The 27,250-nt window shown below is 59.6% G+C and overlaps 5 protein-coding genes across 7 annotated transcripts in view; 1 reads left to right on the top strand and 4 right to left on the bottom strand.

The window, feature by feature from the left end:
- Window positions 1-102: 102 nt before the first annotated feature.
- On the bottom strand, window positions 103-2,091 carry LOC115351896 (interferon-induced transmembrane protein 5-like). Its single transcript, XM_030039306.1, is given in 3 exon segments — window positions 103-716; window positions 1,324-1,415; window positions 1,418-2,091. Coding segments are annotated over 3 exon segments (399 nt in total). The 5' UTR covers window positions 1,506-2,091; the 3' UTR covers window positions 103-497.
- A 217-nt stretch (window positions 2,092-2,308) lies between these two features.
- LOC115351897 (dispanin subfamily A member 2b-like) lies at window positions 2,309-3,587 on the bottom strand. Its single transcript, XM_030039307.2, has 2 exons — window positions 3,355-3,587; window positions 2,309-2,786 (listed from the first exon to the last, which is right to left on the bottom strand). The coding sequence occupies exons 1-2, from the start codon at window positions 3,538-3,540 to the stop codon at window positions 2,640-2,642; spliced, it is 333 nt and encodes a 110-aa protein (XP_029895167.1). The 5' UTR covers window positions 3,541-3,587; the 3' UTR covers window positions 2,309-2,639.
- Window positions 3,588-4,560: 973 nt separating this feature from the next.
- LOC115351894 (proline-rich protein HaeIII subfamily 1-like) lies at window positions 4,561-5,657 on the bottom strand. 2 transcript variants are annotated; one of them, XM_041129065.1, is made up of 2 exons: window positions 5,570-5,657; window positions 4,561-5,329 (listed from the first exon to the last, which is right to left on the bottom strand). In XM_041129065.1, exon 2 carries the CDS (start codon window positions 5,280-5,282, stop codon window positions 4,563-4,565), a length of 720 nt encoding a protein of 239 aa, XP_040984999.1. In that variant the 5' UTR covers window positions 5,283-5,329; window positions 5,570-5,657; the 3' UTR covers window positions 4,561-4,562. The 2 variants fall into 2 exon arrangements, with proteins under 2 accessions (XP_040984999.1, XP_040985000.1); XM_041129066.1 differs by having other exon boundaries at window positions 4,565-4,753; window positions 5,067-5,657.
- A 5,371-nt stretch (window positions 5,658-11,028) lies between these two features.
- LOC115351895 (dispanin subfamily A member 2b-like) lies at window positions 11,029-12,466 on the bottom strand. The gene is made up of 2 exons (XM_030039305.2): window positions 12,179-12,466; window positions 11,029-11,593 (listed from the first exon to the last, which is right to left on the bottom strand). Exons 1-2 carry the CDS (start codon window positions 12,389-12,391, stop codon window positions 11,399-11,401), a joined length of 408 nt encoding a protein of 135 aa, XP_029895165.1. The 5' UTR covers window positions 12,392-12,466; the 3' UTR covers window positions 11,029-11,398.
- A 2,359-nt stretch (window positions 12,467-14,825) lies between these two features.
- The window catches only part of B4GALNT4 (beta-1,4-N-acetyl-galactosaminyltransferase 4), a 32,646-nt gene continuing 20,221 nt past the window's right edge, over window positions 14,826-27,250 (top strand). Inside the window, exon 1 of one of the 2 annotated variants that reach the window (XM_041129290.1) lies at window positions 14,826-14,941. Coding sequence is in view for 1 of the 2 variants with exons in the window: in XM_030039291.2 (XP_029895151.1) it covers window positions 16,187-16,337 (151 nt within the window). In the remaining variant the exon portion in view is untranslated. Of the gene's footprint in view, window positions 14,942-16,061; window positions 16,338-27,250 lie in introns of those variants that run through there. The other variant, XM_030039291.2, reaches the window with a different exon arrangement.

Genomic DNA, 27,250 nt, shown 5'->3' with positions numbered 1-27,250 from the left:
TTACTTCTCTTGGCTGCGAAAAGCACGATCAGAGTGGAAAAGCTGTATTTATATTATCCCTTTAGCACCCCCCCCCTGCACTGCACACAGGCACACAGAAGATTCGTGATGTGTGAAATGGTTTAATGATTTAAATAGTAACCACCGAAGCTGGAGGGATGCTGTGCTCCATACAGGATAAAAGGAGTTAAAAAAACACCAGGGTAAACAAAAATAAGTAAGCTGCCCCAAGAAGCGTGGCCAGGAGCCGGGGTCGGGCACCGCAGGGCTAGGAGTGCTGGACCAGGCAGGGGAGGGTGAGGGGAGATGCAGCAGTGTGGGAGAAGCTTGTGGGGCTGCCTTCCCCCCAGCCACATGCTGCCCGGTGGGCATGAAAGCTTGCGGACGTGGTCCTGGGTGGCAGAGATGGGTGGTGGCAGGGTTATGCTGGACCAGTGGTCTTTTTGGGGGGGCCACCAGCCATGCGAAGGAATTTCTACAAGCCCATCGCCCACCGGTCACTTGTCCTCATCGTCGCTCCCACTGAACTGGTAGGTGAAGAAGCCAACAGACTCCTGGGCGAGCTTGGAGAGGTGGATGACGCCCGTGATGACCAGGGCAGCGAGCAGCAGCGGCAGCACCACGCTCCCCGCCGTGGCCAGGGCATTGTAGCACCGGGCCTTAGAGCTGAAGCGCCGAGCAGCTTCCACGTCCCCGGCCACTTTCCGGTCCCGTGCCTGCAACAGCCGAGAGACCGGGCAGCAGTGCCTGGGCTGCCTGCAGCTCCCTCCCTGTGCCTCCCCCCAGCCCTGCTACGTGGCTTTGGCCCCCTTGCAGCCTGCAATTTAGTCCGCACCGGCTCTACATGCTCCTGCTCCCCTCTTGCCCCGCTTTCTTTGCCGCTGGGATTTTCCCTTCTGCGTCTTTCAGAGCCTCACTGGCTCCAGCTCTTGCTTGCCCCCATCTTTCCACCCTGGTCCAGTCCAGCTGGAGCTGCTCCTGCCAGACGGCGGGTGGAGGGGCCGGGGGCATCATGGCCCCCCAACACCTTCTAGGAAGAAGTGGTTGGTCCTCTGGCAGTGGCAGGAGGCTGTGGTTATCCAGGCTATCTCACAGCCTCGTTAATAGGTGGCAGGAAAAATGGGGGGCCTTTACCAGGCGATGGTGTCAGCTGCAACCAGCCTCTTGAGGGTGGTGGGCTCTTGTCCCCTACCCCAGCCCTCCCAGGTAGTTATTTCAGATGCTCTATGCCTCCTTGGGAAGTCCATCCCTTGGCACCAACATGGGGAGGGCTCCCAGGTGACCCTAAACGTTCAGTCTCCCATCCCTGCTCAGTGCCCCTACCTTGACGGAGAAGGCGAGCGCCACGAAGCCGAGGCAGCAGAAGTTCATGTAGATGGTGTTGAAGATGGACCAGATGAGGTGGTCGCGGGGTGTGGTGGCGGGGAGATCAGGACGGTCGGAGACGGCTCCCGCTTGTGGGACGGCGTGGGCAGGTAGTCCTCCCGTGGGTAGGAGGTGTCCATGGCCACGTAGAGGGGCACGCCGCGGTTCTCCTGCTCCAGCAGCCTGGCTGGGGGAGTGGGACAGGGCGGCCCCTTTATATAGTCCTTGTCTATGGCATGGCCTCGTCTCTTCTATATATAAACCCGAGAAATTACAGCCCTCCCTGGGCTGTGGTTATCAGACATGCTTGGCTGGGAGCTAGGAGAAACAAACTTGGTTTTGCGAGCCTACACGCTTTTTATATCCAGCCTTCCTCCTGCGATGAGGGGCACAGACAGTTCCAGCATCACCGAAGGAGAGGCCGAGCGCCTGAGGAGGACCATCAGATTGGAGCCATGGGATGACTTTGAAGCCAAGTGACTGTCACTCCGAGGGGCTAATATGAGAGAGACCCTTGGTGCCGGGACCTCTGGCTGCGCTGGCTCGCACCAATACTTTCAGCCCAATCCCTGCAGGTGGTCTTGGCTGGGAAGACCCCTCGTTTGCAGCACGTTTGGGCTGTCGGATGCATTAAATGGCAACTTAATACCAAAATTTGGAAAAGCCACTTCTACAGGATTCCCTGGAAGCGAGAGGAGATGGGGCGTGTGTGGTGGGATGGGGTGTGTACAGCCAGAAAAACACAGTGGTTTTTTTTTTCTTTCCTTCTGCTATGCCTCAGCATTTACAAAGAAACTTATCTGGATCTGGACTGGAAGATCTCTGCACCGTGGTGGGGATAGAAGCAGAGAGCTGTGGAGCTGGCAGCAGGAGGAGGAGGAGGCTGCCCTGAAGATGCACAAGGACACTGCTCTTCCCCACTGATAATAAGGCAACAGGCAAGTGGGTTTGGCAGGCGAGCTTTATTTGTGGCACCAGCGATGTACATGTGTGTCACAGATCCCAGGAAGCCCAACAGCTCCTTGCTGAAGCGCACAAGTAGAGAAAAGAGGGGGGGGGCTGTCCCCTGTGTCCCAACCTAGCCCACCCATCCCCTTCCTCGCGGTGGCTGTGCTGGGATGCCCAGGGGTGCGGGCAGCAAGGGGCTGGGGCTTCTCTCCCTTTCGCCATGTGCCTAAAGTGGGGACGTTTTGGGGGAAGGAAGAGGGGGGGAGGAGAAGCACCCCACGTGGTGGCAGCAAGCAGGTCCGCAGGCCATGCGGCAGTCAGTTGATTCACCGGCTGGTGGCTATGATGATGATGACAATGACGGCCACCACGCTGAGGACCAGCAGGAGGGAGCAGATGATGTTCAACACCTTGGCACGGTTGCCATGCTGCCGGGCACCCTCCAGGTCCCCCAGTACTTTGCAGTCACGGGCCTGTGGGGGCAAATGGGGGGCTCATTAGGGGGGTACCTGGCTGGGGGGCCGGCCTGGGGTTGGCTGCAACGTCGTGCTGGGACCTCATGGACGCATGGGTGGGCAGGCGCATGGGTGGGCAGGCTTGGGGCGGTGGGGACGACACTGCATCGGGGGAGGCCTGAATCGGGGGGGGGGGGGGGGGGGGTCCCGGGGCAGGGTGGCATCAGGGGTGCCTGGGATGGGAGACCGGAGCTGGGGGTTCCGGGACAGGAGAGGGGTCCGTGTCGGTCTGGGTCAGGGGGTCCCGGGGAGTGGGGGTGACTGGCCGGGGAAGGGTCCGGGTTGGAGGGGGGTACCGGATCGGAGCGTTGGAGGGGGCTGGGGCGGGGTGGGTCCCGGGTCAGGGCGGGGGTCGGGATGTGTCGGCTGTCCCGGGCCGGGTTGGCTCTGGGGGTGCCAGGAGGAGCTGGCTGGGGGTCCCGGGCCGGGTCGGGGGTCCCGGGCCGGCTTGGCCGGTTCGAGGGGACCGAGCCGGGCTGGTGCGGGGGTGGTGGGTGGGGGTCCCCGGGCCGCCCCCCCCCCTCACCTTGATAGAGAAAACGAGCGCGGGAAAGCAGAGGCAGCCCAGGTAAGTGAGCCCGTAGCCCAGCAGGAGGTTGACGAGGGACCAGACCACGTAGTCCCGGGGCTGCCCGTCGGGGCCGGCGGCGGGGGTCGCCCCCCGCCCGGGGGGCTGCAGCGGGATGGACACCTCCGCCTGCCGGGGCTTCATGGCCGGGACGAGCCAGCAGCCGAGGGGAGGGAACGCTGGGGAAACGAAACCCGGCCCCGCACCGCCCCCTCGCGCCGGCCCGGGCCCCCCCCGGGGCGGGCAGAGCGGCCGGACAGCCCCCGGCCCGGGGCCACCCCGGGGGGGGTGGGCTCAGCCCCCCTCCTGGATGCCACCCAGGGCACGGTCGCCCGTGTCCCTCTACCTCCGCCCGGCGGGTGTGGGGCAGCTGTGGGGAGTCGGGGGGGGCTCTGGGGACTCCAAAGCGAAATTTTCCCCCTTGGAGGGCCGCTCCCTTGGCAGCGAAGGGTGGGGAGACGGCACCGAGGTGGGGCAGGGACGGGAGTGAGGTTGGTAGATGGTTTCAGGGTGCTGAGACGAGGGGCAGGCGGCTGCAAGGAAAGGTGGGACACCCCCCCCCCCCAGCTCCCCCGCTGAGCCCCGGGTTCCCCGGCAGCGGCTGCAGAGCCTGGCGGTGGCCATCTCCGGCTGGGACTGGGACGGCAGATAACGCGAGCCGGGAGGGGTGCGGGGCGTCTCTGAACACCCCAGAAGCCTGGGGAGGGTGTGTGTGCTTCTATTTAACTAACAGCACAGACGTGGCACCCCCTTGCCAAGCCCCTTTCCTGCTGCTCTTCCTCTCTCAGCCCTGCCTCCCCGCTCTTCTGAGTTTCGGGGCAGCCCCGGCCCCCCACGGTGGGAGATGTCTGGGGGGAATAACGCCTCCCCAAACCCAGAAGCATGACATTTCCAAGGAGAAGGGTGGGGAAGGAGCTTTATTTTCTCTGAGCTCACCCCACGGGCTCATGCTGAAGAGGGTTGTCTCAGTCAGGGTGCACCAGGAGGGTGCCTGAGGACACTCCCTTGTCCAGTGGGAGTGGGGAGAAAGGTCCCACAGGAGCCGCACGTCTCCCCCCACGAGTGAGGCAGGTGGGTATCGGATGAGCAGGGCGGAGGGGTTATCAAGGCACCCATTAAAAATTATTCACTTTCAAGGTAATAAAGGAAAAGGGAGCAGCCGTTTCTTATCTCAGGTAGGGGCGAAGCCTTGCCATGATTTCGGGAGCACCATGGGAGGGAGCCAGGAGCTGGCTGCCCACCTTACCCCACTGGCGGGAGACGGTTCGGGGCTCGCTCGAGCCCGCGGGAGGAGAGCCGGACCCACTGCGTTGCCCGGGTCCCCCTTTCCCAAAGCACCAAAGGAGGACGGGCGGCCCTCGAACGGTGACTTTGCTGGGGACGTTGGGTGCAGAGCAGCATGGTGGGGCTGGATGCGGCAGCAGGGAGTGGGGGGGCATCTCCTGGGGAGGGCGAAGATGGGGACCGAGGTGGGGATGGGGCAGTTTGGGACAAGATGGGACGGGGTGAGATGGGGTGGGACAAGATGGGACAGGATGGGATTCGGTGGGGTGGGACAAGATGAGCCAGGAAGAGATGGGATTAGGGAGCCCTGGCATGGGGGCAGGCAGCAGGCGGGACCCCCGAGCCAGGCACAGGAGTGGTGGGACGGGGGGTGACTTTTGGCTCACCTTAATGGAGAAGATGAGTGCAACGAAGCCCAGGCAGAAGAAGTTGCCAAACAGGGTGTTGAAGAAGGACCAGAGCACAAAGTCCTGGGGGTTGGGGACAGGCTCCGGCTGAACAAAAGAGGTGATGGTGGGGCCGAAGGCGGTGGCTGGGGAGCCTGCCCTGTTCCTGCCGTAGGGCTGCATGTTGATGCTGACGGACTGGGGGAAGTTCTCCATGGCAGCTTGGCACGCACTACTGAGGAGCAGGGGCACAGGTGCCTGGGCTAGTTATAGGCAAGAGGAAGGGATTGCCAGGGTGGGGCCACCCTGCCTGACACCATGCGGGGCACCAGGACGGGCACACCGGCTCTCTCGGCGGACGGGCTGCAGGGTGGGGTGGGCTCCCTGGGTGGGCTGGGGGCTTAGGGCCAGGTTGGGGGAGAGAGCCACAGCCCCGGGCACAGTCTGCGGGACAGGCGGAGGGGGATGCCCACAGGTCGGTGCCCACGGGGCGGGCGCCTCGCCTGCGCTTCTTTGCTTTTTGCCCTCTCGGGCTGATAAGCGATTCCTGCCCTGGGCAGGTTAGGGCAGAGGCGCGCCGCTGGGGTTACTCAGTCTCAGCGGGGACGTGCTACTGGTGGGGGGCACCCACCAGCCCCCCAAAGCCTCCTCCCCAGCTGCAAACCACCACCGAGGGCTCGATCCCCATCCGCGGAAGCTAAAGCCAGCAGCAGCGGTGGGGGTCCCCCAACTGCTGGGTTTGCATGTTGGGTTTCAGGGGTTTTCTCCTCTCTTTGGTTTGGGCATCCATGACGAGGTCTTGCAGCCATGATGAAGTCTTGTGGCTGCCAAAAGAAGGTTGAGGGGTAGAAAAAAGAAAGAAGAAAGCTTCAAGAAAGCAGCAGGAACATAAAAACCATCTGAATCAAAAAACCACCAAGGCACAGAGCTACAAACTGTGTGGGTTTTGGAAACATCAGCATCCTTCCTGCTTGGTGGCTGGCTCCTGGAAGCTGAGCAAGAGGCTGATAAAGGGAAACTCAGCCCTCATATTTTTCTGAGAAATGGGTTTTATCCCACTCAGAAAGAGCAGAGGGTTTGCACCAGGAGGAGGGCAAAGGCGTTCGTCACCTGTGCTTGTAGCCATGCAGGTTTTCTGGCCATGCCTGTAATTTAGGTGCGGATCTGAAAGTCCCAGCCCCTGACGTCACTTGTCCCAAGCCCACACGAAAATAAAGATTTCTTTTTTTTTTTTTTTTTTTCCTCCTCAGCTACTTCCTTGGTGGCACAGAGTAATGAGGTTTGTTAGGTAGTGGTGATAATTAAGGAATTGTTGTGAGAAGTGGGGAGGCTGGTGGGGATGGGCAAGGGGATGGAGGGAGGAGGGCTTGGGCTTAGTGGGGTTTTCTGGGTGGGTGTTTGCACCCCAGTCCCGACACCTGATGTATGTGCTGCTGAAAAAGCTGCTGGCAGGAGCCCAGCAGAGGTTCCCCATTTTGGGCTGCTGGGGTCCCTCCATGGGGCATTATCTGCTTCTGCGGCTTGTGTGGAGGCAAAGGGACCTGTGGCATTGGGATGCCGGCCAGGGGCAACTGGCAGCCACCAGGACTGAGTGCAGCCGGTTTGTTCCTTGTCCCTCATTTCTGAGTGTCCATTTAGGGATCCCGTTTCCCGCAAACCCCTGTCACAAGTGGGATTGCAGCTGGTGTCTCACCGACCCGCGCTTGCTGCCAACCTCCCACTGAAATCCCTACCTCCCCACCTGCATTTCCAGCTTTTTCATTTATTTGCCCTTGCACCTGAACAAACGAGACACTAGAAAGCCAAGAGACAAAGTTCAATCCTCATTACTACTGCTGGCTGGGTGCCTCTGCCCGGCCCTGCTCCCACCCGCACCCCCAGCCCTTGGGGAGGTGCTTCAGTTCCCAGGGCTGCTCCTGAGCAGGGCCGGGCAGAGTTAAGGGGATGTGGTGGCTGATGGCTTTTGGGGCAAGCGCCGGAGGGAAGGAGCAGCAAAGCGAAACGCAGGGGTGGAGGGTGGCTTCTGCATGCCTGGAGGGAAGGCTCTGCAAGGCGAATGCAGGACCGTGAGGTTTGCAGGAGGCTTGTTCAGCTGGGTCGAGAGCAGCTCACTGGGTTACACGGCCCACCAAGGGCCGGCACGGGTTTGCAGGAGGCTTGTTCAGCTGGGTCGAGAGCAGCTCACTGGGTTACACGGCCCACCAAGGGCCGGCACGGGTTCCACCGCTTGCTCAGCACTCGCTTCTGGCAGCGTGGCTGGGAGCTCAAGGGCTCGGTGGCTCCTTGCCAACAGCCTGAAGCCATTGCCGTGAGAGCAGGAACAGGCTGTTCACATTCTCGGAGCACCGCTGTCCTGCCCCTCCCCATTGCGGGACGGCAGCCCCCGGATCGGGTGGATTTACCCCAGAAAAAGGGCTTTGCTCTCCCTGCTTTCAAAGCCCACCCTGTTCCTGCTGTCCCACCTGGCTCCCTCCCAGCACTCACCAGGACTCTGTGCCGAGGGGCATCCCCATGCTGAAAAGCCCCAGTTGCACTTTGGGGAGACAGAGGAGGGTTTTGGGGTGGTGCAGAGGGTGAGGGGCTGCTTCTTCCTGTCTGACTCCATCCTGCTCCCGACAGGGATATCTGACTAGGACTGCCCTGGTGGGTTTTGGGCTGCAGAACATCCCTAGGAAGATGTGCCCCAGGATTTTTTGCATGCGTTGGCTGATTGAGGAGGGGGAAGAGCATGCAGTGAGCCCACACCCCCCCGTGCAAGCCCAGACGGGCATCAAAACCCCCTGGGGCAGCGATGTACAGTGAGGGATTTGGGCAGAACAAGGCTGGATCCTGCTTCTGCTGGGGTCGGGAAGAAAGCAGGATGAGGAAGGCGGGTACAGGAGCTGGTGTGATCCAGCACAGCCCACCGGCATGCCGCCAACCCCTTGGACAATGGGATGTGGCTGCTGCCAGCACTGTAATGAAGCAGCCAAGAGCCTGAACAGTCAGGGTGATGTTTTCGAGCAGGAGTTTGCTGCTCTTTTAAAAAACTTCTCAGCCCCCCCCCCCCAGCTGGATGGGACGTTTGAACCAGTATCCTGCTGGTGAGCATGTCGGTGGCCTGTGAGCCGGGTGGGCAGTGAGCAGCCCAGTTTGCAACTGGGAGCATGTGCTTGTTTGCTCTTACGGGAAGAAGCAGAGGAATAAATGATTCACCAGAAGGTCGGTGCCAGGGAGCCTGCAACAAATAACCGTTTTGTTTTGCGGGCAGCATTTCTGACATCTTACTCATGAGCGTGGCTTCTTGGCGGGAGCCTGATGTTCTTGGGGAGGGAGAAAAAAAAAAAAAGCTCTTTTTTCCCATTCTTGTGAGGCCCCAGCCCTGAGGACCTGAGCCTGCCGAGGGCGAGGAGTGCGAAGGCTTCCAGCGAGCTGGGGAAAGGGGAAGCCAGGCCAATCACATACTTGAAGCTCTGCCAGATGGGCTTCAGCCAGGAGTTTTGGCGGGGCCTTGCCCAGGTCACTTCGGACACCGCCGAAGCCAGGCAGCCGAGTGCCACATGCCAGCAGCCCTGGAAGCATGAGGATTACTGTCCGCTTCCCAGCCAGCCCTTACATTGAGGCGGCAGGGATGGCTGGCGTGAAGGCTTGATGCTTGTCATGGTTTAACCCCAGCTGGTAACTAAGCCCCACGCAGCTCCTCGCTCACTGCCCCACTGTGGGATGGGGGAGAGACTCGGAAGAATAAAAGTGAGAAAACTCATGGGTTGAGATAAAGACAGTTTAGTAAGTAAAGCAGACCGTAGGGTTTTAACATTGCAATGAACTCCTCCCCTTGTCCATGTTCCAGCTTGGACTTACCTGCAGACTGCAGTCCCTTAGGGGAGTACCTGCTCCGAGTGGAGCCTTGTCTATGAGCCACAGTCTCTTCAGGAGTATACCTGTTGCAGCAGACACTTATCCACAGCCCACAGTCGCTTTGAGGTGCTCCAGTGTGGCCTTACCCATGGCTGCAGTCCCTCCAGGGTTGTACCTGCTCTGTCGTGAGCTTAACCATGGCCACAGGCTTTGAGGTGCTCCAGCGTGGCCTTACCCATGACTGCAGTCCCTCCAGGGTTGTACCTGCTCTGTCGTGAGCTTAACCATGGCCACAGGCTTTGAGGTGCTCCAGCATGACCGCATGCACAGCCACAGATGCTTCGAGGTGTACCTTCTCCAGCCTGGACTTTTCCTTGGGCCACAATCCCTTCAGAGGTGTACCTGCTGTGGCACAGACATAACCCCCGCCACAGATGCTTCGAGATGTACCAGCTCTGGCATGGGGTTATCCATGGCCACAGATGCTTCGGGGTGTCCTGCTCCCATGTGAATTCATCCGCAGGTCGCAGTCCCTTCAACTCAAGTTCATACTGGAGTTCCAGCCTGTCCAGTACAGCACCACAGAAACAGGAGCAATGCCATGGCTATCTGCCAGCCCAGGCGCATCGCCATTGCTGTTATCAAAATGTTCCCAGGCATGGCAGTCAGATGATAAGCAGTGCAGCAGTACAGCAAGCAGCAAAAGCAAAAAGCAGCCACTAACGAGCACTAGACTCTAATACACAGTGAGGCAAACAAGCCCCATGGCAAGCACAGGAGCCTCTCGATTAATAGCTAAACAGCAGTAACAGGTATAAATTCGATCTAGCACATTTCAATCAAAGCTGTCATCATCTTCAACCCTTCGAGCCCTGTGTTGGGTGCCAAAAAGGACTGTTGTGGCTTAACCCCAGCCTGCAACTAAGCACCACACAGCCCCTTGCCCACTTCCCCCGGTGGGATGGGGGAAGAGAGTTGGAAGGGTAAAAGTGAGAAAACTCATGGGCTGAGATAAAGACAGTTTAGTAGGTAAAGCAAAAGCTGTGCATGAAGGCAAAGCAAAACAAGGAAGTAATTTACCACTTCCCATGGGCAGGCAGGCGTTCTGCCATCTCCAGGAAAGCAGGGCTTCCATCATGCGTAACGGTGACTTGGGAAGACAAACGCCATCACTCCGGACCCCCCCCCCCCCCCTCCTTCTTCTTCCCCCAGCTTTATATGCTGAGCATGACATCCTGTGGTCTGGAATATCCCTCCAGTCAGTTGGGGTCAGCTGTCCCAGCTGTGTCCCCTCCCAGCTCCTTGTGCACCCCCAGCCTGCTCGCTGGTGGGGTGGGGTGAGGGGCAGAAAAGGCCTTGACTCTATATAAGCACTGCTCAGCAGTACCAAAAACATCCCTGAATTATCAACAGTTTCCAGCACAAATCCAAAACATAGCCCCATACCAGCTACTATGAAGAAGATTAACTCTATCCCAGCCGAAACCAGCACAATGCTGAAAAAGCTTTGGGCTGGGGGGGGTTTCACCTTCTCACTTCACCCCAAAAGCAGCCTTGCCTAGCTGGTGTCCCCGTCACCCGGTGGTCCCAGAGCCGCCCCATGTCTCAGGGCTGAGTTGTACGGCTCTGTCCTGCAGCAAGGCGATTTGGGATGAAGCCACACCACCCACAGCTTCCCCTTCCTTCTGGAAGCCTCTGCTGGCCCCACTGCCCCATGCATGGCTGCACAGAGTCATGTTCGAGCTCATCTTGCTTGAGCCCTTTGCACAGGCCCCCCCCCCCCGCCCGCCCCCAAACCAAGCTTGCTCTCAGCTCTGCTTGCTCCTACTACCCTCCTGAGGGTCAGTGAGGATGGGGGTGCTCCTGGTGACACCCCGGCAAAGATGAGGTGCTACTCGCATCCTTGGGGTGAGCCTTACAAGCGCTTTGCATCCTGTGTGGATGCCTCTTCCCCATGGGTACCCGGGTTCATGGAGCCTGGCTCATCATCTGTGTGATGCTCCATGCCAAGGGACAATTTTCCCTCTTCAGGCACATCCTGAGGGCGGATGCCATTTCTCAGCTGGCCAAACTGGGGTGGGGGGACCCCAAACCAACCCCTGCCAAAATGAAACCGAGCCAGGGCAAAAGTGAAAGAAACCTTTATTTGAACCAGGTTTTCTCCGAACGAGGCAATTCTCCTTCAGATTATTCTTAGAGGCACTTGGGGTTACAAAATCAGAGCGGAAACAGCAAGCAGAAAAGCACGCTCGTTTCCTTTGCTACAGCCAGTTCCTGGGTGCTCAGCTGCTGCCAGAAGAGAGGTGTCTCCAGGGAGGCCAATGAGGGCAGCCATCAGAGAGGGCTCCTTAGGGGCTTTGAGCAGCAAGGAAAGGGGGACAGGACCCCAGCGGGCTCTGGGAGGCCGCATGGATGACAATCCCCAGCTCTGAGGGGTGATGGGGGCTCCTAGCAGACGTAGGGGGGGATGCTCTGCCCACGGAGCAAGGAAAGGGCTAAGTGGGGCCTAACAAGGATTGATGCTCCTGGTTGAAGATGTTCACCATGACGATGGTGCCGCTAGCGATCAGGGCGATGAGGAGGATGACGAGGAAGATGTTGAGCAACAGGGCGGTGATGTTCAGGTACTTGGCGGTGGAGCCGTAGCTGAGCGCCCCGCTGTAGTCGCCGAGGACTTTGCGGTCCCTGGACTGTGGGGAGGCAGATGGGAGAGTCAGTGGGGTTGGGGGGAGCCAGCAGAGGGGGACACCCCGGGGGGCTCCAGGCTGCAGCCGGGTGGGAGAGGTGCTGGAGGGGCTGTGCAAGCCTGAGCTACCATGCCGGGCTGAGCTCCCCATGAAGCACCGGGGTACTCTGGGGTGCCAACTGCCCCAAACCCCTGCCTCTTCCAGAGCTTCCAGCCAGGGCTCTGTGGGGCCAGGGGTCCACGGAGTGGGGGCTTTGTGGGGTCCATTGGGCACCCTCGGCTTTGGGGCTCTGTGGGGTCCATGGGGCTCCTGTCTTGGGAGCTCTGTGGGGTGCCTTGGGCACCCCAGGGCTGGGGCTCTGTGGGGTCCACAGGCCTCCCTGGGCTTGGGGGCTCCGGGGGCTCCTTGGGGGGGGCTCTGTGCACTCTTTGGGGGGGTCTGTGGGCTCCCTGGGGGTGGGTGTCTGTGGGCTCCATGAGTCTCGCTGGGGCCGGGGGCTCAGTGGGGTCCCCGGGGCCGCCCCCCACCCCACCGTGCAGGCGACGCCCGGGCTCCCCCCTCTCCCCACCGGTACCCCCCCCCCCCCACCTTCACGGAGAAGACGAGCGCCATGAAGCCGAGGCAGCAGATGTTGGCGTAGAGCGTCGTGCAGAGGGACCAGGCCAGGTGGTCGCGGGGGGGGGGCGGCGGCGGCGGCTCCACCGACACGACGGTGCTCCGCGGCAGCCCCTCCATGTCCAGCCCCTCCGCCAGCGGCTCGTAAGGCGGCAGCGCCGGCCCCAGCGGCCGCGACCGCTCCATCCCGGCGGCGTGGGGGCTGCGGCGGGCGCGGGGAGGCGATCGGCCGCCGGCGGTTTCGTTTCCCCGAGGCCGAGGATGGGGCGGGTCGGGGCCGCCCCGTCCGGGCTCCCCTTCTGGGGGGGGAGGAGCTCCCCCCCCCCCCCCCCCGGGGCGGCACGGGCCGTCCCCCGCCTGTCCCCGGCTCCCCCCTTCTTCCTTTGTCCCCCCCCTTGTCCCCGTCTTGCCCCCGTCTTTGCCCCCTTCTTTGTCCCCTTCTTTCCGTGTCCGCTTCTTTGCCCCCTTTTTTGCTTTCTTTTTCTGTTGCCTTCGTTGCCCCTCTTTCTTTACCCTGTTTCTTCCCCCTTCTTTCTTTGCCCCTTCTTTCCCCCCCTTCTTTGCCCCCTTTTTCTTTTACCCCCATTTTCTTTACCCCCTTTTTCTTTACCCCCTTCTTCTTTACCTCTTTCTTCTTTGCCCCCTTTTTCTTTACCTCTTCTTCTTTCCTCCCTTTGCCCCCTTTTCCTTTGCCCCCTTCTTTCCTTGCCCCTTTCTCTGTCCCCTTCTTTGTCCCCTCCCGGGGTGACCATCCGGGGTCAACCATGAGCATTTTGGGGTGCTTGGTGAAGAAACTCTAAATAAGGTCCCTGCCGCATAGCACTGGGAACCCCCCTTGCCTCCCCCTGTCAGCCTCAAACCCCAGCGCCCCACAGTTTGGATTTTCAGCAGAAGTGGTCAAGGCCAATGGGATGCAACTTCAAGGTCCCTAAAGTTTCTAGCTCCATCGAGGAGAAAGGCTCTTGGCAGAAGAAGCCCTGGCCGGGATTATTGTCCCTTTGGCAGGGTGCGGATTGCCGCTCCCTTAATTTTTTGGAGGGGGTTTCTTCCCGGAAACCTCGTCAAGGCAGGGCTGAGTGCACGGCTGGCGTGGGGAGGCAGGATGCCGTGCGAAGGGCTTGGGCTTGTGCCTGCCTGTGAAATCCCCGAAATCCCGCTGGGGTGGGGGGAGAGCAGCTTCAGGCAGCACTGGGATGGCTGGCTGCGAGCTCGTCCCCTCCAGCTCCGTCACCTCTCAGGCAGCCCTTTACAGGGTTGAAGCAGTCAGGAGCAAACCCTGCTCTCGCAGGGGGACCCAAGCCCGGCTCTGACTCCATCCCCCACAAATATGGGGGGGGGGGGGGCCAGAAGATGACACTTTTTGGGGACATCATTTGGGACCTGCAAAAAGCCACGTGCCGGCTCCTTGCGGTCCCCAAGGGTACCAGACCCCTTATGAAAATTCCCCTCCCTCGCTATTACACCAACCAGTCTTTATAGTATGACAGTGTATTAACTTTGTTAATACATCTTAATTCGGGTTATACACTGTAATATGAGGAGGTAACAAAATTTTATTGGCAACTCTGAGATTGTTCATGCTTAAGTAAAACAAACAAAACGGCATCCTGGCCCTGGAAATACAGACTTTGCTTCTCAGAAGCTTCGAGTTGTCCATGAAGGTTAAAGGATGCCCCGGGACAACCAAGATCATGCCAGCATCCTAAACCCTTCTGACACATCTTGGAATCCTTCCCAGCATCATCTGGCATCACAGAGCAGTCACTCCGGCAAGACTGACTCCAGGGACATCTGGCTCAATGGATAATCAGTGAGAATTTGCAATACCGCAAAACTAGAGTTGCTTTGCAAAGTTTGACTACAATTTGTAATCGGTAGCGTAGGCGCTAGTAATTAGTCGAGTCATCTTGTACCTGACCGATTGAAGGGTATGAGAACCCTCTGCGAAGCCACATTTGGGGTGCCCCAGTTGGGCTGGGACCCCTTGTGCCTGAATATTTACTTTTGTAATTCTGTACTTTGTGTCCCAGCTTCTCTCCTTGGTCACTACTGGCCAGTCACAAATTTTTTGGGATGTCCCACCGGTGTTCCCAAACCTCCTGGACCCCCCCAGGTCCGCTGGCAGGGTGGGAAGAGGTTGAACCTTGGTCCCTTGGCCGAAGGCTGTGCAAACAGCCATGTCCCGACCTGCGGCCTCCCGGTCCCTTTGCTGCAGAGGTGCAAAAAATGGGGGAAAACGGCTTAATTTCCCCAGATGCGAGTCTTCCACATCAGTTGGGAGAACCTTGTGCAGAGATCCCCTTCATCTGGGCCTCCTCCTCCTTCTCCTCCTCCTCCTCCTGGCTGGGGCAGCCCTGCGAGCCCCTGGCCACTCCAGCCCGCTGCAGGGGTCAGTGCCGGTTCGCTTCCTAACAAGGACCGAGCTTCCCACTGCTGCTTTCCCCGCCTGTTTGTCTAAATTGGGCTTAATTACCGTCTAATTAACCTTCCACATCCTTAAGGGAGGGGAGCGCAGGGAAACGAAACCCAGAGCACTGGTGCCCTCTAGTTTTCTCAGCTGTGAATGTACTTTTTTCTCTAATAACTGATTTCTTGTGTGTTTTTGTCCCAGCTCCGAGCCGCAGCAAGGAGGAGCTGCTGCCTCAACTTGTGGAGCGGGAAAGGAGACAAAAAAAAGCGCCCCGATGTTTTCGCCACTGCGCTGCAGCGGGAAAAACCAACCTGTGCATCGGTGAAGTGAGTTGTGGCCGGTCTCAGCCTGACTGAGCCCCTGCAGCCCCGAGGAGCAGCCCTGGCAAGCGGCTCCTTCAAGGCGGTGTGGCCTGTAACCCTCCGTCAGCGAGGCCTTGGTTGCTGTCCGTGTAATTACATCTTACTGTTAATTACTGTTAGGCTTTGCACGGGGTGACCTACAGCCCTCCTTCTTCCAGACGGCCCTGCTGGTAGAAATGGCCTCGGCCCCGGGCGTCACTGCACCCAGTGAGGGGGATCCCGGGGATCCTAGCCCCCGTGGGATCGCTGCACCCAGTGAGGGGGATCCCAGGGATCCCAGCCCTCGTGGGATCGCTGCACCCAGCGAGGGGGATCCCGGGGATCCCAGCCCCCGTGCGATCCCTGCACGCAGCAAGTGGGGATCAGGGGGACCCCACCACTCGCCCCTATGGGATCCCTGCACCCAGGGAGGGGGGATCCCAGGGATCCCTGCATCCGAGCCCGTGGGATCCCTGCACCCGGCGAGGGGGGACCGGGGGGATCCTCGCACCAGTGAGGGGGATCCCGTTTCCCCCCGCGGACGGGATCGGGCCCCGCAGCCCCTGCCGCGGCCGCGCGGGAACGTACCATCCCCGCCGGGGGGGGGGGGGGGGGTCGGGGGGCGGCCCCGCCGAGGCTCACGTCACCGGTCCCGCCGGCCCCGCCGGGCCCAGCGGCGCGGAGAGCCCTTCCTCTCCCGCCCCGCCGCCGCGCAGGGACAGGGACGGGGACGGGAACGGGGACACGGTCACCAGTCGTGTGTGTGTGTGTGTGTGTGTGTGTGTGTCCCGCCGCGCTCCCCATGGCCTCTCCCGCGGCGCCTCGCGGGGATGCCGGCCCGTTGGCGTGGAGACGCGCGGCGCCTCCGCGGGCTCCTCCCCCGTGGGCCACCCATTGGCGGTGGTCCCGCGCTGGGCGTCTCGCGATTGGCCGGCGGTGCCGTCGCTCGGGCCGAGGGGGCGTGGCGGCAGCGCCGCCCCGCAGTACCCCCCCCCGCCTTCATCCCGCCGCGGCCCCGCTCATTCATTCCCCCACCCGCGGGTGCCGGCGCGACGGGGCGGCGGCGATGCACCGGGCGGCCGGGGGTCACCGCGCCGAGCCGCGCCGCCGCCCCGCTGCCCTCGCAGCCGGCCCGTAACGAGCGGGCTCGGGCGGGCGGGGGGCCCGATGGGCCGGGGCTAGGCCGGCGGCGGCGGTGGCGGCGGCGGCGGGGGCGATGCGGGCGGCAGGATGCCGCGGCTCCCGGTGAAGAAGCTCCGGAAGCAGCTGAAGCTGCTGCTGCTGCTGGTGCTGCTCACCTTCGCCGTCTGGTTCACCTACCTCCACATCAGCCTGGTGCGCCAGGGCCGCGCCCTGCGCCTCCCCTTCGCCTACGGCAGAGGTAACTGGAGGGCGGGGCAGGCGGGCGACATCCCTCCCCAACCGGGGACAGCACCGGGGGTCCCCCCCCGGCCCCCATCACCCCTCGGTGCGAGGCCTCGGTGGGGTTTGGGGTCCTCCTGTGAAGGGTGGTGGGTGCCCCCCACCACGCCGGGCTTCTAGAGCATCCCCCCCCCCACTCCCGCCGGCCCCGCTCCCACCCAGCACCCGCAGAGTGGGACAACCCCCCCCCCCCCCCCCCCGCCCAACGGCAGCTTTCCATCCCGCACCGCCCAGGTGGGTTTGGGGAGAGCGGGACCCTGCCACGGGCACCTCGGCACCGCGCCTCGGCGTTGCACCGTCAGGGAGCAGGGTGACCGGAGGAGACCCAGGAGGGACCCCAAACTGGTCGGGGGGTTTTCATTCCCCCCCCCCCCCCCGCCCCCCCAGCCTCGAGTGGCTCCGTCCTCATTTTTCCGCCCGCCGCTTTGGCTGCGATGACAAAGAAGGCCATTTATAGCCACTCGCTGCTGCCTGGAAGGGGCAAACCCAAACCTTCCCATCCTTTCCCAACACTTTCTCAGCCTGTCCTTCTTTATCGGAAAAAAAAAAAAAAAAATCCTTCCTCCTCCAACCCTTGGCTCTCACCCAGGGATGCAATCCGGGATGCTCCGGCAGGGCTAATCCGGAGGGACAGGTGCTAGCACTCGCCCTACGTTTCAGCTTTGTGGTTAATTGCTCGCAGCTTTACCCCTGCAGACCTCATTGGGCTGCTCGGGTGGCATAAAACTGCACAAAATATTTGTCGGGTGAAACTTGAGCTGTAACGTTTCTGGTCAGACTGAACTCGCCTAGCGGTTTTTGTCCTAAAAAAAATAAGAAAGAAATGAGCGTTACTGCTTATTTAGGCAAGAAATGACTTTCCTGAGCGGGTCAGAGCAGTTCTGGAGGCCGGTGAAGCCTCTCGGCTGGCAAACCCAAAGTTTCCGACCATAGCAGCAGCATGATCCTGCAAATTTTTGGGCCTTATGGTAAAATCGGGATAATGCTAATATGAGAAGCAGGAAATGAGGCTGCTTGTGCATCGCCTCAAAGGAGGGGTTATGGGGAGGCTGTGCCGCTTGTTTTCTTTTCTCTGCTGCAGGGTCGTGCTTAATGGAAAAGCCACAAGTTACAGAAGTCTAACCGCAAGCGGCTGCCCCGTGTCTCTGCAATTATCCTGGTGTTAAGGAGGGCCGAGTCCTCCCTCTTTCGGGGCTGGCAGCCTCGGGCAGGGGGATAGATGGTGTGGGATCACCGGCCCTGCGGATGGCTGGCTGTGAAAACTGCGGATCAGGGTCCCTCTGGGTGTCGGGATGCAGCGGTGCGAGGGCGAGATGAGGTTTTCCTCCATGGCTTCATCCGGGGAGCGTGAACAGAGCAATGCCTGTGTGCCGGTGCCTTCCCTGAGTGTGTTTTCGGGTGCTGAACCCGGTGGGTGCCTATTCCTGCTCTCCCTTACCTCCTCCCTATGTGCCCTGCATCCTAGCCTGCCCCTCAGGGTGCTCTGAGGGGGGGCCGTAGGGTTTGCTGTAGCAGCGAGGAGATGCACAGCCCCGCTCCGGCTCGCAGCAGGGAAACCCTCCAGCACGGCTGGACGGCTGTGAGCTGGGGGGGTGATCAGTGCACGGCTTTGGGGGAGAAGAGGGTCTGCGGGAGGTGGGGAAAGAGATGGGGATGGCGTGGGGGGATCATGGCTTGGGAGGTGCCAGGCAAGGACAGCGCTCCGGAGTGTTTTCCACTGGTCCGGCGATGGGGTTTGGATTTGCCCCATGCCATGGGGAGCACGGGCATCTTCTCTGGCTAGAGTGCGGCGAGGTGGGTGCTTCCCCAGGGGAAGCTGGACCTCGCCTGGGCTGGATCCTGCCCCCTCCACTGTCTGGCACCAGACTCCAGGGAGAAGCTGCTCCTTGCACTGGGATTTTCCCATCGGTGCCTAAAGCCTGGTTGAACATGTGGCAAAGCTGGAGTGTAGGTCCCACTGAGCCTTTTTGGAAGCATGGTGATGGAGAGAGGTTGGGTAGAGGCTGAGGGAAGGGGTTTGGTCACACATAGATGGACCCTAGACCTGCTGCTGCGACCCAGCAGAGCACCAGAGTGGGAGAGCCAGGGAGCTGTTTTAGTTGGAAAAAATATTGAATGGAGAAAAAGAAAAAAAAAAAAGAGGAATAAAAAACGTATCTGAGAAAAAAAATTCAAGAAAAAGCTTGGTGCGAGAGTTTGAGGGGAGAGGGAAGGGTTTGGGGCTGAGTTGTGGAGAGAGCTGAAAGGCAGAGCTGTGCCGGGGGAGGGCTCTGGGGCAGCCCCCCTCTACCCGGTGATGTTTTCCCCTGTCACCTCGCTTGTGTTGAAGCTCCTTTGAGCCATGCTGAGGGGAAAAGCTTGCTTCTCATGGCCACGGGGGTCCCGTCACGGTGGGGATGGGGTTTGCTTTTCTCCATGTCCCAGCTTTTGCAGGAGACATCCCCCAAGCTGGTGGCAGAGCACAGTCATTGGTGTGCATTGTGTTCCCGATGGAAAGCAGCCAGTACCTGATATTCCTAGGGGCTTAGCGGGTGTCCCTGGGCTGGGGTGAGCAAGTGGGAGGGGGGCCGTCACCGTGCCCTCCTGGCTTATGTGTGTCCTTTCTCCTACCTGATCTTTGGGGCTGTGGGATCTCCAGGGAGCTCTGGTGTGTCCTGGTCCCAGATCCCTTAGGGATGAGGGGGACACCTGTCCCTGGAGGGGGAGAGGTAGCTGCGGAAGATGCAGGGCTCTTCAGCATCACTGCAAGGGTCCGTGCACCAAAAGGTGTCTGAGATTCGGAGATGACTTTTTTTTTTTTTTTTTTTTTTTGGCCACTCTGAGCCAGAACCTGTTTGCCTGCTGCCAAGGGTGCTGCCCGGCTTGTGTCAGTTGGCAGAGGATGTATGGAAAAAAAGGGTTAATTACTCATTAAATGAAGTATCACCTGGCAGAGGTACTTTCTGGAGGCTGAAGGTGCAGGGCATGAGGCTTTGGGCTGCTTGGAAGGGTGTAAGGTGGGGAGGACCAGGCCAAGTGGCGGCAGTGGGGTCTGCACATGTTGGGGAGCACAGCGAAGGCATGGGGGGGATTATTCAGGGGGTACCCGTGTCCCCTCAGCCCAGCTGGTGATCACAGATGGAGCTGGAGCATCCGGAGACTTGGCTAGGAACTGTGCTGGTGCTATGTCCCTGGTAAAATAACCCCCCTTTTCTTATCTTCTACAAGTAGATAATTACCCTTCTCTGCGTAATTGAACACACAGATTCCTCATCTGAAATAATGAGGCCATTACGGTGTTCTCCCGGCTGGAAACTGCTCGGAGGCAATGGGGTGGAAATGCTGGCGTGCCAGGTGGAAAGGAAAAAAAAGAAGAAAGAAAAGGAAGAAGGGAAAAAAAAATGTCAGTAAAAATCTAAAATGGCTCTTAGCAGGGGCGTGGGGCTGGTCCTGCTCCCCTGGCAGCCATCTCGCTGGGGCAGTGATTTAGCACACGGGGCTATTGCCCGTGCTGAACAAGCGGTGGTGCTGGGAGCCAGGTTTTGGAAGAGTTTTGCGACTGGGGGAGCGCAGGATGTGTGCTGGAGGATGCTAAAGCCAACTCGCTGCTAAAGCGGGGCCGTCTGGGGAGGAAAACCCAGCCGGGCTTCTTGGTACCAGCAGGACGTGGCACTGCCTGGGTCTGGCTGCGTGCATCCTCATGAACTTTGTCTGTAAGAAGAGCTGCTGATGTGCGGGAGCAGGGGACACCCCTCTGCCATGATCCAGAGGGCTCCCCAAAATACTGTGAGCCAGAGGCAGTGATGAGTTGGATGCTCTTTGTTTGGCTCAGCCCGTCGCTGCCTGCAGAGCCTTGTCCTTGCCTGTCCCTCCCCAGGGACCTGTCCTTCAGGGTCTTGCACGCAGGGAGAGCAGGAGGGAGAAGGTTTGGGATGATGTGCAGCAGCATTTCCCCTGAACTGCAGGGGATAATGCATCTCTTTTGGACAGAGCGGTTGCGATCGGCACTTTGATTTTAATTGGGATGCTGAAAAGCTGCGAACCGCTGTGGGTTTCATTCCTTTTGTCAGGGATGCCGGGAGCGGATAGGGAAGAGAATGAGAAAGAGCCCTTTGAAGACGAAGGGCAGCAGGGTTTGCGAGGAGGCTGGGTGCTGCTTTTTTTTCTCTTGGCATCGCCCTGCTCTCCTGTCCCTGCTAGAAGAGGCTACTTTCCTTGGACGGACACCCCCTTGGTGCGGGGCCCCGGTGCCGGGGAAGGCTGGTCCCATCCCTGCTGCCGACAAGGGAGGTTTGGAGCAGGGGAACAGGCTGGTTTTGGTGTCATTGGGACTTTCTCCAGCTGGGAAGCCCTGCAGCCCTCGTCTTCCTCGCCGGGCTGTGGCCTGGTTTGCCCTGGGCTCCTTGCCCTGCTCCTCTCAGGTGCCCCACTCCTCTGAATCGGCTCTTTGTCACCGTGCCGGACCTGCCAAGAGCGAGCCGGATGGAAAAGGAGGCGGATGGACGGACAGACAAGCGAGCCCTGTCCTTTGGCTGGGGGGGCCTGTGGGCATCTCAGGGCTTTTTGGCAGGTGATGGGGGAGAAGTATGGGAAAAATATGGTACTTTGGGTTAGTCAGAGGCAAAAATTTGGCTATTCAAAGGCACAACTGGTTTTGAACCACCCTGCAGCTGCACCTCTCCCCAGCCTGGCCGTGACCTGGTCCCCTTGGCATCTGGGGGGGTCCCCAAAAAAGCCCCTTGAAGCCAGGGGAGGTGGGGAATTGCAGGGCTTGATAGTGGAGTGAAAACAAATGGGTTACACTGGGGTAATTTATCCTTAACTCTGCCCTCCTGCTGCTGGTTGCTGCAGCTCCGCTTGCTGCCTGTTTGGGTGTGCTGAGGGCTGGCTGTGATGCACCTCAGCGGTGGGATGGGGCAGGGTGCCTGGGCCTGATCCTGTCTCTGCTCCAGCCATCTGTCCCCAGGGTCACGGTGGGCTGGAGTGACCGTGTGGGGACTCTGAGCTGTGCTCGGCCGCGGAGAGCTCGGTGCCAGAGCCGGTCCTGTTGCCTGCAGCTGTGACCAGTAAAGGCAGGGTGTGGGGGGAGCCTGGATCTGACCCCATACCCAGGGAAAAGGGCTTGGCCCTGGGTCCTGCTTCCTCTGCCTGAAATATTCATGTGTGGGATGGGTGAGGGTGGGAGCAGATCCCTGGGGATTCGCCCTGCGAGCCCCAGGATTTCCAGCACTGAGTGTGTGATGGCAGGAGCAGGGATGCGGCTTTATTTCTAGGGATGCTTTGCCCTTTGCTTTGCCCTCCTGGGAGCTGCGCGGTCCCTCCCCAGGGAAAGGATGTCGTGGGTGCGTTTGTCACCCCGGTCTCTGCGGAAACCCCAGACCCCGGGCAGAGGGGGTGGTTTCGGCATGTGTGTGTCTGTGCGGGGATGGGTCAGCGGGTCCCGCTGGACCTCGGTGATGGCGGGAGGAGAAGAGAGCAAAGCGCTCTGTCCCTTCACCGCTCCTCAGCCATGGAGGCTCTTCCAAGACCTGGCAGCTTAAGTCCTTTTAAAAACATGAAGAGACACATAAAACAACCTGATTATAAATATTATTCTCTGTCCCCTTTAATGTGGGCATTTGCTGTCAATTAATTTCCTGTGCTGTTTTCCTCCTCTCGGGGTTTCTTTTGAAGTCTGCTTTAACTGCAGAGCTGTTGATGCTCTGCAGCGAGCCGGGGTCACCAGTCGCCTCCTCTGTGTCTGGGAAAAGGTGGATCCGCATGGAAGGGGCCTCTGGAAAGCCCGGCTGGCCAAGCGGTGGGGCGGCAGGTCCCTCTGCTCCATGGCATTTCTCCTCCACCCTCGCTGTGCAGCGACGGAGTCGAGCAGCTTTCAGAGCATCCCGGAGAGGGCATCAGAGGACCCATAGCTCTGCTCATCCAGCACCGCATCCTGGGGGATTTGGCATGGGGGGGAATTTTTGCTCGCTGCCCGCATCCACCAGGCTTGGAGGGATGCGGGGAGGCGAGTGCAGCCCCGGCCGGACGCCAGCTGTGCGGCCGCGGTCACAGCCCTCTCTGTGCCACTGGCTTCGGCATCAAAGAGACGATTGAGGGAGCGTGGCGGCGGGGGGGAGAGGAGCAGGTGGGTCCTGGCGTGCCGCGACCGGCCGTGGCAGCACGAGCCCTGTCCCGCAGCTGGCTGCCTCGATGCCCTCCGAGCCCGTGACGGCGCCGGGCACGGCACCGCTCCGGCAGCGGGCGCTTGGGCAGCCGTGGCTGTGCTGGGAGGTGCCGCGGGGTTACCCGAAAGGGCGTTTCGGTGGGTGACACGCTTCTCGGCTGCTGCCATCGCGTTCGGCTTCCCGTGGCCTGGAGGTGACAGCTGAGAGGGCCGGGGTAGGGATATTGGCTTTTTATTAGGAAAACGCTCTGCTCCGAAGGTGTAGCCATTATACGTCTGGAGATGCTCAGGGAGGGCAAAACACTTTCCACACCCCAGGGTACGGGCTTTTCCCAAGCACCAGGAGCTTTTTGCCTTGGTGTTTGGAGAGCTTTATGCTTCCCAGCACCACCATGTGTCTGCCCTCCATCCCTTCCCTGCTCTGTGCTGTGGCCAGGCCTCTCCGGAGCCGCTCTTTGGGAGGGGATGAGCAGCCGCCCCGAGGTATCGGTGGCTCGTTGCCTTGGCAATGGCAGGACCGAGGGATGTCGCTGGAGCCAGCTGCTGACCGGCGGGGACTGCACGAGTGTGATGCACAGGAGGATTTCGGGGGGGAGGCGAAACAGGAGAGGATGGTCTCTGCAAAGGGGTAGAGCTCAGCCGAATTTGCTGCCAAATTAAAGATCAGGGAAAGGTTAAAAGCACCCGGCGCTGGTGGAGATAAACCAGACGCTGGCTGAAACAGGTTGGAAAGTTGGCAGGTGAAATGGTAAACCCCACGGGCTGCCTGCAGGGCAGCGTGGAGGTTGGAGACTGAAATATTTTTAGGGTGAAATGAATTCTGCCTAATTGCTGGCACATCGCAGGCTACAAGTGACCACCTCTGGAGGCTGTGTCCTGGGAATCGAAATCTTTGTGCTGAGGGCTGTGAGTGAGCATCATCCCTGTTCAAATGGGCAGGGTGGAGGGATAGGTACATGGTCTGGCCGGAGCTGCCCTGGCTCACTTTGGAACTGGTGGAAAATGAAATGTTGCTGGAGCAGATGGGGACTGGAGGCCAACAGATGCACGGTCAGGTGTGAGCTGGGGGAAGATGGGGGAGATCTGGGTGCTGTCGATGCACAGGAGGGATTTGGGACCCTGAGTTGAGCGTGGAAGTGTCAGGGCTGCCACTCCTGGTGGGTGTTTGTCAGCTTGAGTGGTCTCATGGCAGCTCCATCGCCAGCCCTGAGCGATTCAGCATCGATTTCCATTGCTCCAGCCGAGAGGGATGTCACAGAGTGGGTAAACAGCATGAAACGAATGGGTTTGGGGGAGGCAGGAAAAAAATCCCTTTGCTCCTCTAGTTCCCTCGGCGAGGCATCTGTTCCTTGCGGTAGCGACCCAGGGACCAACCCAAAACCCTTTTCTCAGCTGGCAGCAGGTAAAATCGGCATCTAAGCAGGCAAGAGTGACCGAAGGAGGCAGGGAAGGGCTGTCTGGGGGACTGATCCTGCACCCCTGCCTGCATCCCCATGATGGTCACCAGACCCGTTCGCCTCAGCCCCGTCAATGTCATCTGCTGTCACTTGGCTGTCACCTGGCTCGTGTGAGCACCCACTGCCTGGGTTTCCCCCCGGGTGCTGTGGAGCAAACGCATTACTGCGGGCAGCGTAGCGGGCAGCACAGTATTTTTTTTCCTGGTGGGCAGCGCTGCGTTTTTGTGGTGGTGGAAGGGGATTTGCAATATTGACTCCTTGCTGGCTAATTATAATTGCTTAACAGCTCGTTAGGAGGATCAGTGGAGGGATGCTTGTGCCGCTTTTCTCTGGCGGCTGACTCGGAGGCTATGTCTGCGCTGGAGAGCACCGGGCTGTTGGTAATTAAACCGGTGGGTTTAATAAAAACGCCAACACTGCCACCTTTGCTGCAGCTGTGTCTGGGTTTATATGTCACCTCGCTTCACATTGCTGCTCCTTTCACTCCATCTCCAAGCTCTGTCATGGCAGGGTGCCCCTGTTCAGCCCTTGGGGGTCAAGCCCTGAGGGATGGACTCGGTTTTCTGCCCCATGGCAGCATCCTGGAAGGATGTGCTGGGGCATGGAGTGGTCCTGCGTGGCCAGAGGGATCCCACTGTTTGCACTGCAGGGGAAAACAGGAGCGTTAGCAGGGCTCAGAGGTCTGAGGATGGGCACCAGAGCCCTGGGAGCACTTCTCCTTTCTGCTGGCTCCTGCAGAGGTGGGCACCTCCTGGGCATCGCTCTGCCGCTGGTCTTGACACAGTTTGGGACTAATTTGTTACTGGCCACCAAGCTCGTGTCCCCCGTGAAGTCGGGGAGAGATCAGCCTGAATTCCCCAGGGGTGTAAACCCAGTTTAACCCCGTAGCTTTTGCAGCTGCCGATCTGGTGTGTCTTCTTGCTGGTAAGGACTTGTTGGGCAGAGCCCCGCTCCCCCGAGCTGCCCTGTTCCTTGTCCTGGGAAGGTGTTGGAGTTGGGCTGTCTCCTCCTTTTCTATTCCCTGAACCCACGGCAGATGCTTGGGATGGTCCTCCCTGAGCTCGCTCGCTTGCCGCATCCCTGGCTTGTCTTCTGGCTCGAGTTGCTGCCTTCATCCCTCTTTCGCTGGCATCCTCCCAACACGGGTACCACTTCTTGCTGGGGGCTTGGCATTCCCCTTTGGCATGATCGTAGCTTCATGTGCTGCCATGAGTGAGGCCCTCTCCCCTATCTTTCCACCACCACGCTTTTCCCAAGAGCAGGACTGACTTTCCTCCCTCCCCTTTCTTTGCGGGCTCATTGGTTTGGTAGGGTTTGAGTTCTCTTTTTCCATGGGGAGAGAGGGGATGGATGCGATGGTCTGGATGGGCAAGGGTTTCTTTACAGAAGCCTTGCAGTGTTTCACAGCTGTGCAGATGGACTCAGTAGCTGGGCTGGATGCTGGAGAAGCTTTGTCCCTCTCCAGTCCCTCTGGATTTGGAGAGCTCAAAAGCATCCTGCAGAAGTTCAGAGATCAGGAGCAGCCAGGACATGTGCAGACCTCCCTGGGGTGGTGGACCTCAAAAGATGTCAGCTCAGACGTCGGGTACTCAGCATGCCCGAAACCTGGTCCTTAGCATCCTGACCTTCATGGTGTTGTCCTGGTAATTCCAGCACATTCCTGAGCAGCGCTTCCTTGTGCCAGGGAGATGCAGGACATACATCCCATCCCAGCCTCTCCCTGGCCTTTCCTCTTGTATTTGTATCCTCTGAGGAAGGTGAGGTAGCAGCATGTGCCTGTGAAGGTCCCTCGGCAATCTCCTGTGTTGGTCCCAAGGTCTCCTGCAGCAGCTGGCAGTGGGAATTAAGGGAAATAACCAAGGCCCTCATGTTTTCCAGCCTCCAGAGGCTTTGCCTGATTTTGGATCATTGGAGCTGGCTGCTCTGGCAGGCTCCTTCCCCAAGCCAAAAGGGGGAGCAGCCCCGCGTTGCTGGGAAGTGCAATATGGGATGAAGTTATCCCTCGGGGTGGGCAGCCTGGCACCAGTGCTCATCCCACATCTCACCCCTGTCACCCATCCCTCGGCTTTGGGATGTGCTGGGGAGCAGCGTTGGGATGCTGAGGAGAGCAGCAAATCCCAGGTTTGTGTTTCTGTGAGTAGTAAGACCCACCTCCAGCTCTGGTTTAGACCACAGGGCTTGGCATCAGTGGGGATGCTCCGCGCTCTGGCTCTGGTTGGGTTTCTTCTTGCCTTTCCCCATCTTCTGTGCATGGATGGTGGTGCTGCTTCTCAGCTCATCTTTTTACCGGGAGGTAGGGATCCAGGTTAAGATGCAGCTCTGAACACACCTAGATGGTTTTGGCAACCCGTTGCAGCCCAGTCCACTGGCATTTCAGGGATGGATGGTTGCAAGGCTGCTTGCAGCTGGGCTGGAGGCAGCTCTGGCTTGCTTCGGCATCTCCCATCCAGCGCGGATTTTGCTGCAGGAATGGGAAGACAGGAAAGCAGATGGTCACCCCAGGGGGGATTTCTTGGAGCACCGAGCTAAATCCATCCATCTCCTTTTCCATTGCTCTGGTCACGGTTTGCTTGTCAGGGTAGCTGGTGGGGAACTGTAGGCTCCTGCGGCGCTGAGGCTTCCTCGCAGGCACGGGAATCTTCTCCCGTGGCTGGGCTGCCCTTGCCAGCCATGTCCCCTGGGGTATGGTGCCATGCCCCACTGAGGGGAGGCTGGCCAAGGCGTCAGATCCTCGCAGGCAACACGGGACCTGGGAAACCAAACCACGGCTCCTGGGAGGCCCCACAGGGCACTTCCAAATTGCAGCTTAAATGCCCTTTTTTTTTTTTTTTTTTTTTTAGCACAAGATTTTGGGGGTTTGAGCTCAGGCACAATTTTTTGCTTGAATGTCATTATTTTTCCAGTCCACTCTGGTCCCAGCCAGCTCACCTGCATCTTTTTCTGGGCTTTGCAGGGGCTGGGAGCTTTGCAGGCACCTGGGCTTGGGCAGGGAGGTGCAGGGCAGGCAGGGGACGGGCAGCCCCGCAGAGGGCTGTATTTCAGTGGGACATGGCTCCTGGCAATGGCTGAATTGCTCCACATGTCTGCTCTGGAGCATCAGCTTGGTGGGAAAGGGGTTGGGACCGTGCCCTGAATCCCACCCAGCTGATGTGCTTGGGAACTTGGGGCTGGGGTACGTCATTTCTCCTCTCACTGGCTGAGCCCAAGTGCTTGGTGCTCTTCAGGCTCTGTTTTGGGGGGAAAAAAGAGAGAAGAAGGGTCCCAAGGGTCTGC

The sequence above is a fragment of the Aquila chrysaetos genome, chromosome 16 (assembly GCF_900496995.4).
Source record: "Aquila chrysaetos chrysaetos chromosome 16, bAquChr1.4, whole genome shotgun sequence".
Classification (NCBI taxonomy): Eukaryota; Metazoa; Chordata; class Aves; order Accipitriformes; family Accipitridae; genus Aquila; species Aquila chrysaetos.
This window is presented reverse-complemented; position numbering and strand designations above follow the sequence as displayed.